Here is a 19,256-nt window from a genome sequence, read left to right on the forward strand (position 1 = left end):
AAGCTAATATACATAAGCACGCATGGTGGTAAGTTTTCTTTTAAAAACAGAATTATAGCTTAATCTTGCTGAATACATGTCAGTTTTCAAAATTCAAGTAAATAAAATTTTAGTACACACATGATAGCTTTCCAGATAGTTGTATAACAAACAAGTGATTGTTTCTGATTACAATATCTGATAACTCCTGCTGTTATTTTCTCTCAGTCGGGATCCACTAGTGTCTTGGCAGTCTCACACCAATAAAGACTATTTTGGCACCTCCTTATATAATGCGTTTTACTTAGAAAAAACTAATTAATAAATAGACTTCTTTTTTAAAAAGTTGTGGGATTCTTAGATATGGTTTCATTTACTAAAGTACTACAAGTATAATATAATTCGTAATTCAGTTAGTATCATACTACTTTGGTTTTCTTAAAATTAACATTGGTTGCTTGATTGTAGGTTTGTCACCAAAAAGTGCTGCTTCACTTTCCGTGGTTGGAAATCTTTTCTGATATATCAGTGGATATTCCTTCTGAAACTTAAAAATGAGGTGAGGACTTAGAGGGTCTTGAACATTATTATCCTAGCAGAAGCAAGTGTAGAATATTTTAGAAGAATTCAGTGCCTTTCCCAAAGGCGCATTACAGAGGTGAGTATCCTTTCAGTTCATCCTCGTTACTCCCTCTGCTTTCTCATTTATAAAACGTACGCTGTAACATTTCTTAGATCTCAGCATTAACTTTCTAGGATTCTCTCCTGCTAAATCTCCCCCCAAATTCCAGATCTTCTTCTTTCACACTGGTAAAGCCTATAAAGGTCAAAGAGATCAAGTATATTTTATATTTCTTTGAGTGTCTCAGACCTGAAATTAGACTAGCCAGAATCATGTGGCTACTGATTTTTGATGTAGAGCTAAAATTTCTAAATGGTAATGATGAGTCACTAAAAGGTATGTGATATAATTCAAATTTTGTGACTGTTTTACCATTCTAATCCAAACTATAATCATACAGAACACCAGAAGTAAAGGAATATACCTGTTATTATTATTAAAATGTAAGGGTAAAGAGTAAAATCAGGCAGGTAGTCATAGGTAGCTTATATATCCAATATTTAAAATCCAAAATATTAAAATGGGAAATTAAATTCTAAGTGTTATGAAATAATAATCAGCAACAACATGTTAGACAATATTTACACAATGATAACTTGCTCCTTCTCTTACCTGTTTTAGTTTTTTCCTTTTCTCCTTTAGAGGCAAACTCTTGTTTTTAATAATATTCTCTAAAAGTTCAGCAATTGCATCTTGAGAGGTAGAAACTTTTTGTTCCTCAAACTCCTGAGCACTGATCTGCTTACAGTATGAATATGTTGGCAAAGGAACAATCAGTCCATCTCCAGGATTTTTAATCTGTAGTTAACAAAATAATACAGTCCAAGCTACTAATTCGGTCATGTACCCGTTTGGTAAAGTGTTCTTTTGATGGGTTTTGGTACCTATTATTTTGCCACCAAACACTTAACACTTTAAGAAGGGTCTAAATTCCAGCTCCACACAACCTAGTAGTCTTGATTCAATAAATTATTTAACTTTTCTTGGTCTGTAAAATGTCCCAGGGTTACATGAAATCATGCATATAAAGTGTTTAGCACACAAAAAGCATTAAATAATAGTAGCTATCATTATTACTATTAATCATGGATTTTATTATTTTAACTACAAAAGAATAACAACTGAAGTGGTATTTTAATTCACTTTAAGACATGAATGTTCTAACATAGTAACAGTTAAAGTCTTCTTCTACTGTTTTGAGGTGCAGGGTCATGGGCTCAGCGTATAACATCTCTTGCTAAGAGAAAGAAATTTTAGGGGATAGTTATAATTATAAGCCAGGACAATATTAGAATGGTATGTGTAGGAAGAAACGTGAATATATGTGCTGGGTGTATATGTTCAGTATTCCTCCTCTCCTGTAACAGTTCCTTCCCATTGTACCCCCCACTATCCTGGCTGTTTTTAAAAAACAAGGTTGTACATTTAATCTAGACTGGGCCAATCACAGTCCATACTAAGAACTTTTCAAACTGGAGGTGGAGGGATAGGTCTTTTTTCCCTTTGGATTGCAAACATTAAGTCTGTACTTCAAGAGCTTTAATCAGCCATATTCCCATCATGTGAAGGGCCATTTGTCAAATACAGGACTAAAATGGAAATGAGAGATGGAGGAATGAAAACAGTCCTATTGCTATTTGAGTCCCAGATTCTGTCTATAACCTTTTAGAGGTTATTTATGTGAACTGATCAAGTGTCCCTTTCTGACTAGGTTAGAAATGAGTTTGCCACTTGAAAAATGCAGAGAATTTTAGAACTTGTAATACATACACGGCCCCTTTTAAAGTAGTCGAGATGTTTCTCCACTGCAGCTTGTAAGTAAGAGGGTACTTGAAGAATTTCCTGATGATGATCCATTAAGAAAGAAACTAATCTTGTAGCAAGAAGTTCATCAAGATCCACTTCTTCAGCACAGCACAGCACACACCGAGAAAAGGTGTGTATCATCTGAAAACATGTTAAAAGATGTGAATTTAAAAACCTCAGATTTTATATAAATTAGACTATCAGTAATTTCTGGGTAGCATTAAGCTTAAGTATTAAGACAAAATGATAAGCAAGCTTCAGCTTAAAAATGAGAAAAATAATTTATTATATTAGAAGGGTAAGAATGTGTATTATTCTTTTTAAAGTATTTATTAAGTATTTCCTTGATATACTTCCAAAGGATTATAAAAGAAAGTCTTTAATTTTGTTACAATCTCATCAGCAAATGCCATAGGTTTTATTAATACCATACTGATCTGTTGCTTAAAGACTACTAGAGAGCAACTGTAGAGACTATTAAATTAATCCCACAAAAACACAAACGGGAAGAATACATAACACATAAATGTTAGTGGTTACAAGGAGTCTTCAAATTCGGCGATAAATTTTATGCTTCAAAGCTCATTTACTCTCATTCGTATCCATATCACCCACTAACTACATAAAACACCCATATACACCTATCTCATTCTAATATAATTAGAATATCAAAATTCTATTTAAGCACTTTTATATAATATATAATAAGGATACTGAATTAAAATATTTTTGGTTTTATTCCTGCACGTCAGGCAGGTTTTCCTACCACCTTCCAAAGCTTAGTCCTCAGCTTTTTATTCTTCTTTCTCAGCTTCACAGAGCTCATTTACTCTCAGAGCCTCAACTACCACCTCCCCCAAATCTGCCTTCTGCCCTGACCTTTCTTCACCGGACTCATGTTTCCAACATTATGTTGGATAAATTTCTCTTGGGTGTCCCATAACCTTAAACTCAGAAAGTACAAACACCAAAATTGTATCCTCCTTATTCATGTCTCTCAAAATATGTTACTTCCCTATGCTTTTATGTGGTGCTACAATTACTTAAGAATAATTCTTCCTCTTTATATTGGTTTGTCTTGTTAAAGAACTGTCCTTAATAAGAGGAAAAATAGAGCTTAATTCCTTGCTACAAAAACCCCTTGTAAATTGAAGCTGAATTGTGAGGAAGATCTAGCTTTTGAGAGAGAGTGAGAGAGAAAGAGGGGGAGGAGGAGGAAGGAAGGAAGGAAGAAAAGAGGAGGAGGAGAGGGAGGAGAAAAGACATACCATATTGAAGAGTTCATTTCTAATCAATTTTGCACATAAACACCTCTGCCCTCATCGTCTTATAGAACATGAGACAGCTTCATAGTAGTTTCTTCTAACTCCTTGTCCACAATGGTGTGTCATCCTAATTCACACAATTTATGAAATAAAACTTACCACAATCTCTGAAACACTTTCACTTACTATACATGCATTTCCATTAATTCTCTGCTTCAGAGTTAGTGCCCTTCACCTTTCAACAGTGTCTATGTATCCTGTTCCTTCCCCACCAAACAGAATTGATACAAGGCAATATAATATGGTCTGACTATGAAGCGATACAGGATGAGTGAAGAGGCAGAGTCCTCAGACAAGATAAAGATCAAGATGGATTAATATACAACATTTTGTTTCTAGGAAAGGTTAGATTTTTAAGAGCCTTTCTAACCCAAGAAACTAGGACTTCAAAACCACAGCATCACTCTGGTAGTACTTTTAGATGGCTTGGTTTTCCTTTTTTGGTTTATGTACAAGGGCTTATTCTTTAAGAAAGCAACTTACCAGTGATCTTGTACCCAGTGCATCATGAAGTTGGGGCATATCGACATTTTGACTTATTCGAGAAATCATGCGCATTAAAAGTTGAAGCTTTCTACGCTTTGGTGGGGGAAGTAACAAACAACATAACTGTAGTGCATTGACGGCAACCCTCTCTAAATGAGGCTGCAGCAAACCTGGAAGGCAAGTTCCCCACCCCCCAAAAAATATCATCAATGACTTTAGTTGCTTTCATCCCACCAGCATATGGTTATATAAGGAACACAAAATAATATTTTAGTATTTCATTTAATCTATTCTTAGAAATTTCCACATTCCTCAAATACATGGTAAGATTCTCATTAATTTCTTCATAACTTGAGTATTAACATCCTACACTTACTACAAATAAGGTGAATCAGAATAAGTCAAATTGAAGGAAAAGAAAGTGCTCTGGGTAAGCAGAATAATTCGTGGTCATGCCATGACAAGAGTCTTTTACAATAAGAACTTTCTTCTTGGAGGGGGGAAAAAGGCAATTTCAGAGAAGAAAAGCCAAGTAAGCAAAACAGTTAGTAAACACTAAAAGTTAATATCACATGCATTGAAAGCAACAACCTTACTTTGTGTGCCAGTCAACATAGAAGAAGCTGAAGGTAAAGAATTTTCTGAAAGTTCTATTGTACTTTTGCAGAGTCTTTTATTGATTGTGGTGCTAGACTCTCCGAGTTCACCTTCCACAGCTGTTTGTACACTTGTGCTGCCTTGTCCAAGATTTGGTTTCATGATAATTTCAGCCACTGGCATGTTGATGTAACTATTCTTCTTTGTACTATTTCTTAAAAGTAAACTCTGAGATCTACAAAGCTGTTTTGACTTGCTTTTCCCATTATATAACTCCTCTTGATCTTGAACAGTCATAGTAGAGGTTTTCTTAAAACCAACACAGAGTGGCTTTTGAATACTTTCCTCTGAATGAAGATTCATTATGGATTCCTGTTTGGTCTCAGACTCTAAAAATTGTTTATTATTTTGTCCTTCTATGTTCAGAACAGACTGATGGAAGACAGTGGAGACCTCTTTACTTAAACTCCCTGGTAAATCTATAATTCCTTCTAAAGAACAGCACCTTGGTTTGATGTTAGAGGATAAAACATGCACACTACTTAAGCCTATTAAATTATGACAACTTCCTCCTATTATGTCAGTAGCACTGGCTCTTCTGTTTTTTAAATCAACTAGCTGCATTTTCTTAACACATTTTTCTTGAAATCCATGATCGCTTATCTGAAGTCTCTCAGTAGTATCTGATTCTTCGCTGTTTTTGTCTTTACGAAGCAGACTGAGAAGAAGGCACTCAGTTGATTTGAAGGAATTCAAACTGTTTAACTGAAGGATTTTTGAAGACTGTGGATCATCTTGGATTTTATGTATCCCACTGGGTCTATCTGAAACTGTGATGTAGCCACAGACAACTACCAGGAAATGAAACAAAAATTAAGATGCAACTGTATGACAGTGGACAACAGTAAAACAAAAACAATAGTAAAGTTAACAAAATAAAGCATTACTATAGTACATACTGTTAGTATAGTACAAACAGCAGTTGCTGAATTCAGAAGCCACTCAAATAGGACACATGCAACATTCAGTTACAAAGTGCAAGACTGCCTAGAGGTTTTCCAAACTGTTATCAATAACTTTAAGATTTATTTCAAGAATCGAATAAAATGGATTGAGGCAAATTCATTAGAAATATCTATTCAGTCTACAAGTATTACAAAGGTCCTAATTATAACTGTAATATAACAAAATATATATTTTTGATCTTTGTCTCTGGTACCTGGCATAGACTCCTAAAATACTTGGAATTTCTGGAGTGGTAAGAGTCTTCTTTTTTTTAAAAAAGATTTTATTATTTATTTATAGAGAGAGGGAAGGAAGGGAGAAAGAGAGGGAGAGAAACATCAATGTATGTTTGCCTCCCCTGGCCTACATCTGAGGCATGTGCCCCATTTGGGAATCGAACCAGCAACCCTTTGTTTTGCAGGCCATCACTCAATTCACTGAGTTACATCAGCCAGGGTTGATAAGAGTCCTCTGTTATTCATAATGAGCCTGTGTGAGCACACCAGTTTATACGAATGAGGGGACTTAGGGTGGGCCTTGCTTACTTAGAAGATCCAATCTCCAGCCCAAATTCAGACTGCCCTGGAGGGGTTGGAGACCTAATTCAATCAACAATGACAAATGACCTAATCAATCATGCCCATGTAAGGAAATTTCAGTTAAAACCCTGAAACAGTAAGTTTAAAGGAGCTTACAGGTTGGCAAACACACGTATGTACTTAGGAGGGTGGCATTTTTGAAGAGGGCATGGAAGCCCATACCTTACCCTGTGTGTCTCCTTCCATTTGGCTCTTCCTGCCTTGCATGCTTTACAATAAACTGGTGATCATTAAGTAAAGCACTTTCTAGAGTTCTGTGTCTGTAGTGAATTATCAAACCTCAGGGGTGTCAAGGGAACCCCTGAATGGGTAGTTAGATGGGGTGGGGGGCGGGAAGATACAGGGAAAGAGTGAGTAAGCCTGAGGACCTCATTTATAGCTGGTGTCTGAAGTGAAGGCAGTCTTGCGGAACTCAGCCCTTAATCTGTGGAATCTGAGCTAGCAGTGGGCAGTTTGTATCAGGCTTTGTCCTTAACTTGTAGGGTCGGGCTAGCTCTGGGTAGTGTCAAAAATAAATTGAGTTGTAGGACACCCAATTGGTGTGGAGAACTGGTGTTGGAATGATATGTTTGAATTACTGGAAAACAAGACAACAGCAACCAGAGTATTCCTGAATTTTAAAATAATGTATAGCCTGCTACCTTCATATTTACTTATACTTTTTAATCTTTTAAATTATGGGAGACTTAAAACCTTTAATAAAATGAATTTAAATAATAAGCAAAAATCTATACATACTGGGGTGGGGTGGAGGGATGGGGAGAAAAGGCATACAACTGTAATTGAATAACAATAAAAATTAAAAAAAAATCTATACATACCCAAAATGTTCACAAATAATTCATAATATTCAAAGGTAAGAAGAGGTTCAGGGAGATTTAGAAAATAATCTGCAATTGTTCTGAATACATCTCGTTCAAATCCAATATAAGTTGGAATATTCATATCATTACTTCTTGGCCCTAAGAAGTAAATGGAAAAAAAAAAATTAAGCACACTTTTAAATATGTCTATAAAAAGTATAAAACCTGTATTTCATGAAGGAGCTATGTTTAATGACAAATTCTGTCACAATTCAAACACTTAACATAGGGGTGTCAAACTCATTTTCACCAGGGGCCACATCAGCCTTGAGGTTGCCTTCAAAGGGCTGAAATAATTTTAGGACTGTATAAATGTAACTACTCCCTAACTGTTAGGGAGTTGAAATTACATTCAGCCCTTTGACGGCAACCACGAGGCTGATGTGGCTCCTGGTGAAAATGAGTCTGACAACCCTGATTTAATGGGTTTTCCAGTAGAAACCACAAGCAGTTAGAATTTAAAAAATATTTATATGCCTGAGAAATTGCATATAAAGCAATATTTGAAATATATTTTAAAAGCATTAGGGAAGTTTATTTTAATGGAATTTCATCACAATTCATTTTATAAAGCAAAGAATGTTTGGATACTGCAAATAATTCCTACAAATTATCTTTTGCAAATAAATTTATATTTTATGAATAAATTTTGCCTGATACGAAGCATACCCTTAATTAGTTTAAACAATATCTTTATGTTTCTGTTTCATTAGCTTAACATTATTGAAATAACCCTGACTGCCCTGGCTGGTGTAGCTCAGTGGATTGAGCACAGGCCTGCAAACCAAAGGGTCGCTGGTTCCATTCCCAGTCCAGGGCACATGCCTGGGTTGCCAGCCAGGTCCCTGGGGGGGAGGTGGGGTGTGTGAAAGGCAATCACACATTGATGTTTCTCTCCCTCTCTTTTTCTTTCTGTTCCCCTCTCTCTAAAAATAAATAAAAATCTTTAAAAAAGAGAAAGAATCGTGACTACTCATTAGTGTTTCCTCAGAAATAAGATCCGATCTCATGTTATAGATGAGGAAACTGAAACTCATAGTGGCAGAGCTAGAATTAGAACTTAGACCAGTGTAAAGTGAGAGCAATACCCAGGACCTCGAGGTCCAGTAACATTTAAAGCGTGGTCCATGAACTAGATAATCAGAATGATCCGATATGTCTATTAAAAATATAAGCTCCTTTATACAGAAAAGAATCTATGGAAGTGGAGCTTGGTATTACTGAAGTAGAAATGTTTGCTTCTGCTTTACTAATTTAGGAGTTTCCAAACACTGATCTTGGCATCTTTGCTGTAAGAATCTTGAGGCATAGTTAAAAAAAGGTTCCTGACATGCTGAATCAACTGAATAAAAATCTGGCAAATCTCCGTAGGGACTGTGATATACATTCAAGTTTGAGAGTCAGTATGCTGTCTTTCAACTTAAAATCTTTCTCTTCCCAAATCGAGATGATCTCTTCTGTTTGTAAACTTTTGTACGGTCCCACATGTGTGAATATACACAATGAAAAAAGATTAAAGAAAACAAATCATATACATATAAATATTTAATACCTTAAAGGCTAATAGGGGTTTTATGTAGGGCAAAATAAACAGTTTTCTAAGAAGGACATAAGAAATAGTCTCAATATGTAGAATAAAAATTGATAATCACTAGAAATTTTCTAAGACAGAAAATGCAATAGTGGAATTAAAAATATAAAATTTAGAGTTAGGACTCTAGGTTTGAATACACAGCTCCTTATGTATTGGAAGACTTCTGAACCTTAGATTCTTTCTAGGAACAGAAATAGTAATAGTATATTGATCACTGATTCTTATGTCACAGGATAACTGTGGGAGGTTAAATAACAAGTTAAAGTCTTCATACTTCTTTGGCTACATATATTGTCATTAAACTGGAATCCAGTAAATTATATCTTGGGTATCACTTAAGCATAACATGGACTGAGAAGAAAGAGAAGACACAAATCCCTTAAGATGGGGCATCAGAGAAATCCCAGGAAGTATGCTTATCTGAGTTGCAAACCATGGTCAAGATATGAAAGTGACAGGCATTTAGGTGGGGAAGGTAGAAAGAGAAATTCACAAATCTTAAGATTATAGCCAAGATTTTTACCTTGACTGAACAAATAAAATCTTTATAACTTACATTATTTACTTTGTTGTTCCGTTATTTTGTCATATTGACACCCAGTGGACAAGAAGGGAATATGTACTTATATTGATTATTAATAAAATACTAATTTTATAAAAAACAGAAAAATAACTTTGGAACAAAATATGAAAATATACTTTGACTCTTGATGATTTAGCATCACATACCTGTGTAAATTTTTAAAACCGATTTTGAAAGCAATTAGGATTTTGTACCCAAACAAGGGTCTTAAACTATAAAAATCAATTATCACTGATCACTGTGAAAAAATCTTGATGAAAAAATTCTAAAAAATAATTTGCTGATGATTAGTGACAGATCTTTATTTGCATAAAAGTCCCATTAGTATATCCTATAGAGTAGAAGCACATCATGGAGCACCTGAATGTTGAAGCTGGGTACAGTGGCAAGGGTTATGAAGTGGGTTTTATGAGACTTCATTTCTTTTTCTTCTTTTTAAAAATTTATTTATTTTTAGAGAGAGAGAGGGAGGGAGGGGGGGAAGGACACAGAGAGAGCCTGAGAGAGAAACATCAATTTGTTGTTTCACTAATTTATGCATTCATTAGTTGCTTCTTGTGTGTGCCCTGACCGGAGATCAAACCCGCAACCTTGGAGTATGGGGACAGCGGTCTAACCAACTGAGCTACATGGCCAGGGCCAAGACTTCATTTCTGATGGAAACCTTCTATTTATAAGCTGCTTTACTCACAGGTTTCTATTTGAACTCTTTGTGCCTCACTGAGGCAACTGATGTATAGATTTTACCTAAAAATTGCTTAAGATCCTCTAGCCTATGATTTTATGATTTATGAGAACTGAGCCATAAATGATGGGCTTGAACTACAAAATCACCATCTGCATAGAAGGAGGCTCTATAGCATACTCACATGGAAAGAAATGTAGTTAGTTCTACTAGATTTCCATTTAAACATCAAAATAAATTATATACAGCACTTTAATTTTATCAGGACTTTAAGACATTATTTACAAAACTTTCTCAGTTCTTATAAAATACTATTGATATAAAACATATATATATATGTATGTTGTTTAACTTACAATTTGCTAGGCACTTCATGGCAGATAATACCCAATGAGGAAGATCATCTATACATAAAAAATATTAACATTGTTTAGTAATTCACAAATTTTTGATAGTATATTTAAAACTTAACACATTATATATAATGATATATGTATATATACATGTGTGTAGATTAAAAATTATTACATGTTTAACAAGACAGAGGGCAAAGACAATAATTTAAAATACAAGTTTAAAAAGTTATGTATCTTTAAGTTTGACTCTTGCCATGAAACTAAAACAATTAGCTACCCCAAATCAAGAATTAATTATTTTATGGGGAGTGGTTAGGAAATAAATTGACATGCATCTTAATCTACTACCATCATCTTTTCTTTATCCTCATTTCTGCCTGACTACAGCTATGCTGTTTGAATATTACCGATTTGAATAAGACCTATGATTGACACAAGGTATATTTGAATACGTGTGCTTTTACAGTGAGGCTTGCTTCAAATATTTTAATTGCTGGTAACTAAAATATGCTGCATAAAATTTAGCAATTGATACAAACATAAAAATCAAACATGTACTTGACTCGAACGGTTTATGGTTATAAAGAATAGAAAGCTTGGATGACAGCATATCCTGTTAATTATTTTACGTAATGAGCCATGGGAATGGTCCAAAACCAAAAACATATACAACATAACTCTTAAGTTTTGACATTCACTATTTATTCCTACAGTTAAAACCTCAAAGTTCTTGCCACCGAATACCCTCCAAAGTAATGCATGTCAATTAGTTCCATAGATAGCAATTGACTATTAAAAAATGACTCAACATTTGAAGTAGATTTATTAATACATTTCTTATAATCTAAGTTTTCTAATATATCTGGCTTGATTTATTTCCCTGACTTTCCTGTCTTAGATCTGACTATATAATGGTCAATACATTACATAAGTAGTGTAATATATTAATATATAATGTATATAAATTAATATATAAATAAGGTTACACACACACACACACACACACACACCGGTGCTCTTTAGAATACTGGTCTCGAGAGGCTGGGCTTATTTTATTGTATTACTTCAGTTTTGCATATATGTCTTGACCCCTTTAAATTTGTATATAACTACTCACGTAAGCTCCAGGAAAGCCCTGCCATTCCTCTACTTCAGCACAATGCCTGGAACATTATAGGTCTTCAATAAAATGTGGCTAATAAATAGTTTTAATTATATTTGCATACCTTTTTTTGGATGCCTAAATAAAAAATCATCAATCTGCCTGAAGAGCTAAAGTAACATTATATATGACAGTCACTTAAAAAACATTCCACTGTGATTGTTAAAGCACCTGTGATAAAGCAGTAGTCTCCCCGATGCTCTCCCACTCAAACTGTTCCGCCTCCTACATTGCGGTCTCTGTGCACCCCCACAAGAGCTGTAACAACCTTTGTCAGCAAGTGTAAAACAATCCCAACTTCCTCTACTGACACCCACCTGATTTGTCTTGTAGTATAACTACTCCATGTTTACTTGTATTGGTCATGTTGTACATTATATATTGAGGAATTACTTGCTTTGGATTTATGACTTCTTCTAGGGATGACACACCTAAAATGGTTTGCAGGCTAAATAGAAGAAAGAATATAAACGTTTTTCCTTCATAAAATATGTTGGAAAGAATATAAATATGAAAGAGTTTGGCAAACAAACATAGCCGTCAGAGTATTTTGTTTTTGTTTTTTCTGAAACCAAACTTTAAAGGCTTATATTTAATATCGACCTTTAAATATATTTACCTTAATAACTTTTGAAGGATTCCAATATAGACAACAAACTATAGCTATAACTTAGGTTAAAAAGAGCAAATCATACTGAAAATATTCTATTTCTACTGTAGTATAATTATAGCAGGAACATTAAGAAACACATACACAGGTTAAATTCTAAGCTTTGAAAACTAAACTGTTCTTTTGCATTTTCACGTCTGGGTAAAAACGGCAAATGAACATGCTAAACATCTGTGGAACTTGTAGTTTTGTTTTAGCTTACTAGGTCAGAACAGTATATCTCCAAACTTCTTCAACATCTTTCTGGCTTATTTCTCTATTAGCAACTGAGTTTTCTTGATCTTCATTGATTTCACAGTTCATGTTTTCTTTATTTTCCTGAAAAAAGAATTACTTTGGTTTAATACTATGCTCAAAATAAGGAAATATTGAACTGACACCACTCCTGATATTTAGTAATTTGATTGTATCAGGCTATGTGGAGTTATAAGGTAAGTGCCACCTGAAGAAACAATGTAACATAAAAGCTCTGGGTTTTGTAGCTGTCCCTATCACCCTGAAATCAATTTAAAATAAAGCATGCTTAAATTATACCATTACTGTTTTAAGTATGTCTCACTACCACTTTTTATTACTGTTTCTATGGGTTCCAAACAAATTTACACATACACTGTTAGAATATAATGTAGATTAAGAGTTTCAAACACTGGCTTTGAATATTAAAGAATCATTTACTTTTAATGATTCTATTATTAAGTAAGTAGTAATTATATTTAAAGTAATGATTAGTAAAAAGAATGTTTTACCTGAGAGAATTGTAATCCATGCTTTTTAGGAGTTCTACGAGATAAGTTTCGTAATTTAAAAATACTGTCTTTATCTTTGGAAAAGTTCTCTATGCTGTTTTTTCTCAATTCTGGATGCCTTCGTGGAAGAGTTTTAAGTGGAGAATTTGCAGGAAATCTAGTTTAAGAATAATATGCAATTAAATGAGATAACAAACAAACTTTTAGTACCTATTTATCTTAAAAATCATATAAAATTGATTTACATTATCAAGAAATGAAAATTCCACATAAATTGATTTTCCCATTAAACCTTTAAAATTATTTTAAGTTTCCTACTTTCTTTAGTATGCTGTGAATTTTGAGTTTAATTATGGATAATTCAGGGTTATTATTAGAATCAATTATGTTGGAGACGTATCACGTATAAAATGGTTTAGAATGTTACATTTTCTAATTTTTTTCAAGTTATCTAATTTGTATATATTTTCTGCCCTTTGACTGTAATTGGTCCAATTTTCAGAACTTTGGTACTTTTTTTGATTATAAAGCTTTTTCCTTTCATTTTAATATACAATATTTCAGCGATATGAACAAGTACAGAAAATATTACAATATAAAACATCTATGTATATAACCATCAACCAATGCAAATAACATTTTACCAAAAATTTCATTATATTTTTTTTTAAATGAAAGAAATGTTTTACTTATTCCATTTCTCTCTTCCTAAGGGAAATCATTAACCTGTAGTTAGTGTATTTCTTTTTTGCTCATGTTTTTTTACTCTAAATAAACATATAAAAACAACACACTGTTCAGTGTTTTTTCACTCAGTGGTATCTTTTATCATACATTAAATTTATGTATAAGTTTTTAGTAATCTTAAAAGTTCTTATTCCCCTATCTTAAAAATAATTCTTATATTCTCTCATAAGTTTTATTTTCATGCATAGGTATTTAACTCATATATGTTATACCAAATTCCCATATGTGTATAGGTTTATATTCTCAATACTTAATTGTTTTAATTTAAACCCAGATATTAGGTTAAGGCAATTTTCCCCTCCTTGATCTTCAAAATTACCTTGGACCTTATATTACTAAATAAACTTTAGAATATACTTATCAAATTCTAAAAAGTTTATATAGGGTTTTTGAATAAAAATGCACTGATTTTATCAATTTGGGAAGAAGTGACTTATTTATGATATTAAGTCTTCTCATTCATGAAGAGGATATCTTTCTCTACTTATTATTATATCAATATAATTTTATAATTTTGCCCAATAAGGTCTTAATGTTTCTTGTAAAATTTACTTTTATATACTTTATAGTTACTGTTGTAATAAAGACTAGAGGCAGAAGGACTAGTTGAAGAGTTATGCAGAATTCCAAGTAAGAGAGCATAACAGTCTAACAAAAAGAACATTCTTAGTGGAGAGATCAGAGAACTACTGAGGCAGCACAATAGAAATGGTGTGATAATTAAATCAGATTTAAAGGGGAGAGGAAAGGGAAAGAGTCAAAGCATCTACAAGGAAGACAGTGCCATTCATTCAGATATGACTATAAGAAGACAAAATTTTGGTTAAGAGATGATAGTGATTTTCTATATACTATATTTGAAGTGTCTATCTAATAGGCAAAAAAATGTGTCTAAAGCTCAGGAAAGATATTTGGGTTAGAGGTTTGAAAGTCATGAAAAAAGTCGGTGAAGACATAGCATGAGATTACCCATGGAGAGAAGCGAAGCGAAGTGAAGTCTAGGTCCTTGCAAACCAGTAACAGCTAAAGGATGAGCAGCAGCAAAGGAGCCCACCACGGTGACTACGAGAGGTGACAAGGTGAGTTGAGAGGAAAGATTTCTAGTGTTACACGAATGGAACTCTTCATATGATTGACTGCAGTTTACATGCACAGTGAAAGTCATCTTTGAAAACATAGGGAAGAATCAATTTCTAAGATATTTCATTTGAAAAGTACTAATTCTGCAAAGAAAAAAGCATGGCTACTAGAATCCAAACACCTAGTTTAATGGAAATACAGGGTCTGACAGAAGTAACTCCTGCTTGAGTGTTGGCTAAGTTAATAATATGGGGTCAATAATGTATAGTTTTAATTTGAACATTTCACCTAAAATGTCATATGGTATGCTTGAGTATGATATTATGTTACAGAATTACATGTTTATGATTTTGTAGTAAAAGAGTTTGTAATAAAAAACAGGGGCGTTACTTGTGCCAGACCCTGCATAACAAAGAACCCTGGGTGTATGAGAGAAAACGCAATGATGCTGAGGAACTCAAATAGGCTCCACAGAGGAGGATACTAGAGCGCTGACATGAATGAGAAGAAACATATTTACTACTCTGACAACTGGGTAAGATGTTTCAAGGTAGAAGATCATATTTCAGACCAGGGAAAATGACTTGTTAGAACATGATTTCAGCTTCCCCATCTGTAAAAAGAAGCTAATACCTATCCTCCTTAGCTATTCTAGGAATTAAATAAGAAAACATATAAATCATAAAGCAGGGTCTCTGGCACATAATAAACAATTATTTTCTGTGGTCTATTTCTTGTTATTTATTATATCGTTTGCTATTATTCATCTTATCACTTGTATTCTCAATTATATAAGGTCATATGTTACTTGCAGGAAAGGACCTGGGACAATTTGTCTTGAAATTCTTGAATCTATGAAACTAAAGGTTTAATAATGCTCCGTCACCCTGGCCAGGTAGCTCAGTTGGTTAGAGTGTTGTCCTGATACGCCAAGGTTGCGGTTTCGATCTCCTGTCAGGGCACATACAAGCAGCAACCAATGAACACATAAATAAGTGGAACACAAGTTGATGTTTCTTTCTCTCCCTCTAAAAATCAATTAAAAAAAGAAAGATATGTCCTTCAAATGCTGTAGAGCTTTCATAATATGCAGAAGTGCTAATATCTCACTCTTTCCTCCCAATTCCTTGTTTTATTATATATACTATCTAGCATTTTAACATTTGAATTGTGCAGCTATTAACTTTAATTTCTAAATGGTTTTAATTAGATAAGAGCAGTAACAGTTCCCTACAGAAAATATTACTTCTTCTAAAGAAGCTGCCTTTTTAGTAAAGTATAATAGAAGTAGAATTAAACTTTGTTAAGAATTTCACTTTTGTAGTTATTTCTTTGTTTAGTACCTGAATAGCTGACTGTTGTCATAAAGATTTTCTGATCCCCATCTGCCTTTGATATCTTCAATTACATGGTTCTTCAGAAATTTTCTCAATAGCTGGATAGTCTGTTGCCTTGTAACTTCAGGGCCAAAATTACTATTGCTTCTTAATAGGTCATAAAGCCAATCCACTGCTTCTCCTGCTGTAAAACAACTGCCATATTTTTTAAAGTGTTGCCTGTGTTTTCTTAGAGGCATTCCTGCTCGAAAAGATGTGGTAACTTCATTCCACTGCAAAAGAAGTAAGATAGTAAAATAAACAAACAAGCAAACAAACAACATAGATGAAATGTCTTACTGATTTGAAATTAGGTAAAGAAAATTCTTTCATTTACATCTGATTACATCATAAAATTTCATGAAGAAATCATTTTATTTGTGCTACAGAAAATTTATACCTCATACTTATTTTTAGTAATTCTGTTATGATAATATTTTTATGTTAGTTTTTTTTTATCGAAAAGCACTTTATTGGCTGGTTAACTTATTTAGGAAACCTAGGAATAATGAAGAAGTGCAATGAACCTGCCCTTTAGTCTTCAATAGAGAAAGCATTTATTCCTGTTTTTTAAAAAATCTCAACTAATATTAATAGTATGATAATTATTAATACTCTAAAAGTTTGGGTGATTGGAATTCTATGAGTAGTACTATCCCACTTTTAGATGAAGAATATGAAGCACAGAGAGGTTTAATAATTTGATCACGGTCACACAGTTAAGTGATGAAACCAGGCGCTCAAACCCAGGTTTGTTGACTAGCACCTTGAACTTGTAACTATTATGCTGGCCACAAACAAAACTCATGGCAGGCCGTAGCTTCACTGGTAAAATACCTTTAATATTAAAATAGCTTACACATTTACTATAGTTATTTCTTATGTGAAGATTCCAATAGTGAACAAAGAACAGATGGGATAGTTTTAAGTCCACTGTGTAATGACTACATTTTCCAAACTGTCCTCAAATCACCCAAACTTTTAGGTTTGTGGCAGCTCTAACAGTGGAGTGTGAAGGTGGTGGTGTAGGCTAAACACACACCTTTCATTTGAAAAATCCCGCATTAGAGGTCAAGAAACCTGATTTGTAACCCCAGCTATGCCACTGCTAGCCGTTATCACTCATCTAACCCGTGTGGACCCAACATCACAACTCAAAATGAAACTGCTAGAATGAAAGCACAGTATACATATTCTTTTCTTCCCACACCTCCACCTATTAATTTATTCAAGAAGCATACTGAGGTGCAACCTGTCCTCTGGATAAGCTGCTTCTCATTCAACACACAGCACACTTTCACATGCACATCCTCTCCGGAAATCTCTTCGGGGGGGCGTGTATTATCAACCCTACTTTACGGTGGAAACTGAGGCTCGCAGAACTGACGCGACTCTCCTGATGTCCACAAACATATCCAGGGGCACAGAAAACCCAAATGCGTGAGCACAAACCCAGTGACTACCTCAAACATTCTGGGTTTAGTTTGGACACAGTTGTTCCCTAGTGGTTTTCAGCTGGTACCTCCTGCATTAAATTCTACAGAGCCAGCACAACGAAACCGTCACATTCGGGCCTGTCCCCGGTCTGACGCTACCAAAGCACTGAAACATTCGAATTCTTCTCGAATTCTGTGGACGTAGAAGAGCAGAAAATCAGGCTGTTCTCGGACGTCCCAGGGACGACAACACCCGGGCCAAGAGAACCCTATAACAAGGCGTGTAGGATCCGCCTTCGGGGGCGCCCGACGCAAGCCCGGGCAACAGACCCGTCCCGCAAGGGTTCCGCGATACCCTGTAATTCCTTTCAATCTCCTTTTCAGCGAACCGAGAGGCCGTAGGAACCACCTGTGCCCAAGGTAAAGCCGCGAACGTTCTCAGGTCGAAGTGGTGGCAGCCATCACCCCGGCGGGCTACTCCCGTCGTTGCGCGCTGTCTTACCAGCTTGGTGGCCCGATAAGGTCCAGGAGGCACACTTCGATTCTCCATTCCGCCCACCGGGCCGGGAGGTCCTTCAGCGCCAGGCGCGGTGCATGGCTGGGGAAGGTAACCCTCCCGACGCTGGCCCGCCAGCGGCGCAGCTCCGCACCGCACCCCGCCTCCCCGCCGCGGATTTGAATATCTCAGTGGCCGCGCTGATTGGCTGCGCCGTCGGGACACGTGATGCGCCGCGGGGAACCGGCCGCAGCCCCTGGCCGCGGCGGCTCTAGGGTCCGTGGACCGCGACGGGAGCGGCTGGTGCAGAGCCCTTTGCGCGGGGCGGGTTGGTGGGCCCGACTCCCACCCTCACCCGGCTTCCCTGAAGCTGCTTCTCCCTCTTGCGGTCGTTGGCGCGGCGGAGTGAAGTTGCCACGCTCAGAACCGGTGAGGCTGTTTGGACACCGACTTGATTGCTTGCGTCCAGCCTTTGGTTTAAGAGAATTTGAAATTTTAAACGAACAAGCAAACCCCAGACTTTTCTGCCTGGCCCATAAAGGAGCTTGAGTAGTGGTTAGCATGCAAAACAACGCACCCCTGGGGAATAACTTCCACCTGACAAACCCCGATTTTGCTTCTAAAATGCTTCTTTGGTACTTGTTGCAGTGCTGTCACCCTCGTACACTTTCTCAGGTGCCATAACTCCGTTCTCCCCAGTGCAAAAATGTAGGTCCCCTCATCCCCGCCACCCTGAATATGGTAATAAACTGGAGCATGGGGAGATTTCCATAAATACACAGAGTAAGCAGTTTTGGAAAGGTTCTGTGAGACTTGCCAAATAAGAAAATCTACTACCATATCTTTATAACCATCCTGGTTATGTTTAGATCTTGATTGTACAGTTATGGGATTTTTGAAATCTACAGTAATCCTCATTTTTCAAATGACAAAAACTTAGATCCGAGCATTAAAGAGACTTGTCCAAAGTCTTGGATCTTGCTGGCAGATTCTTAGAAGTAATTTTATTTCTCTCATCAACTTTTTAGGAGTTATTTTATTAT

The 19,256-nt window shown here is 35.4% G+C and overlaps 1 protein-coding gene across 3 annotated transcripts; it reads right to left on the reverse strand.

The window, feature by feature from the left end:
• Positions 1-262: 262 nt before the first annotated feature.
• On the reverse strand, positions 263-18,369 carry DEPDC1 (DEP domain containing 1). 3 transcript variants are annotated; one of them, XM_053921719.1, is made up of 12 exons: positions 18,220-18,369; positions 16,249-16,514; positions 13,079-13,235; positions 12,535-12,650; positions 11,980-12,110; positions 10,501-10,548; positions 7,241-7,381; positions 4,815-5,666; positions 4,216-4,388; positions 2,372-2,548; positions 1,214-1,399; positions 263-526 (listed from the first exon to the last, which is right to left on the reverse strand). In XM_053921719.1, the coding sequence occupies exons 1-12, from the start codon at positions 18,265-18,267 to the stop codon at positions 404-406; spliced, it is 2,418 nt and encodes an 805-aa protein (XP_053777694.1). In that variant the 5' UTR covers positions 18,268-18,369; the 3' UTR covers positions 263-403. The 3 variants fall into 3 exon arrangements, with proteins under 3 accessions (XP_053777694.1, XP_053777696.1, XP_053777695.1); XM_053921721.1 differs by lacking the exon at positions 4,815-5,666; XM_053921720.1 differs by lacking the exons at positions 263-526; positions 1,214-1,399 and adding an exon at positions 1,698-1,838.
• Between the last annotated feature and the right edge of the window lie 887 nt (positions 18,370-19,256).

Source organism: Desmodus rotundus, chromosome 3 (genome assembly GCF_022682495.2).
Source record: "Desmodus rotundus isolate HL8 chromosome 3, HLdesRot8A.1, whole genome shotgun sequence".
Classification (NCBI taxonomy): domain Eukaryota; kingdom Metazoa; phylum Chordata; class Mammalia; order Chiroptera; family Phyllostomidae; genus Desmodus; species Desmodus rotundus.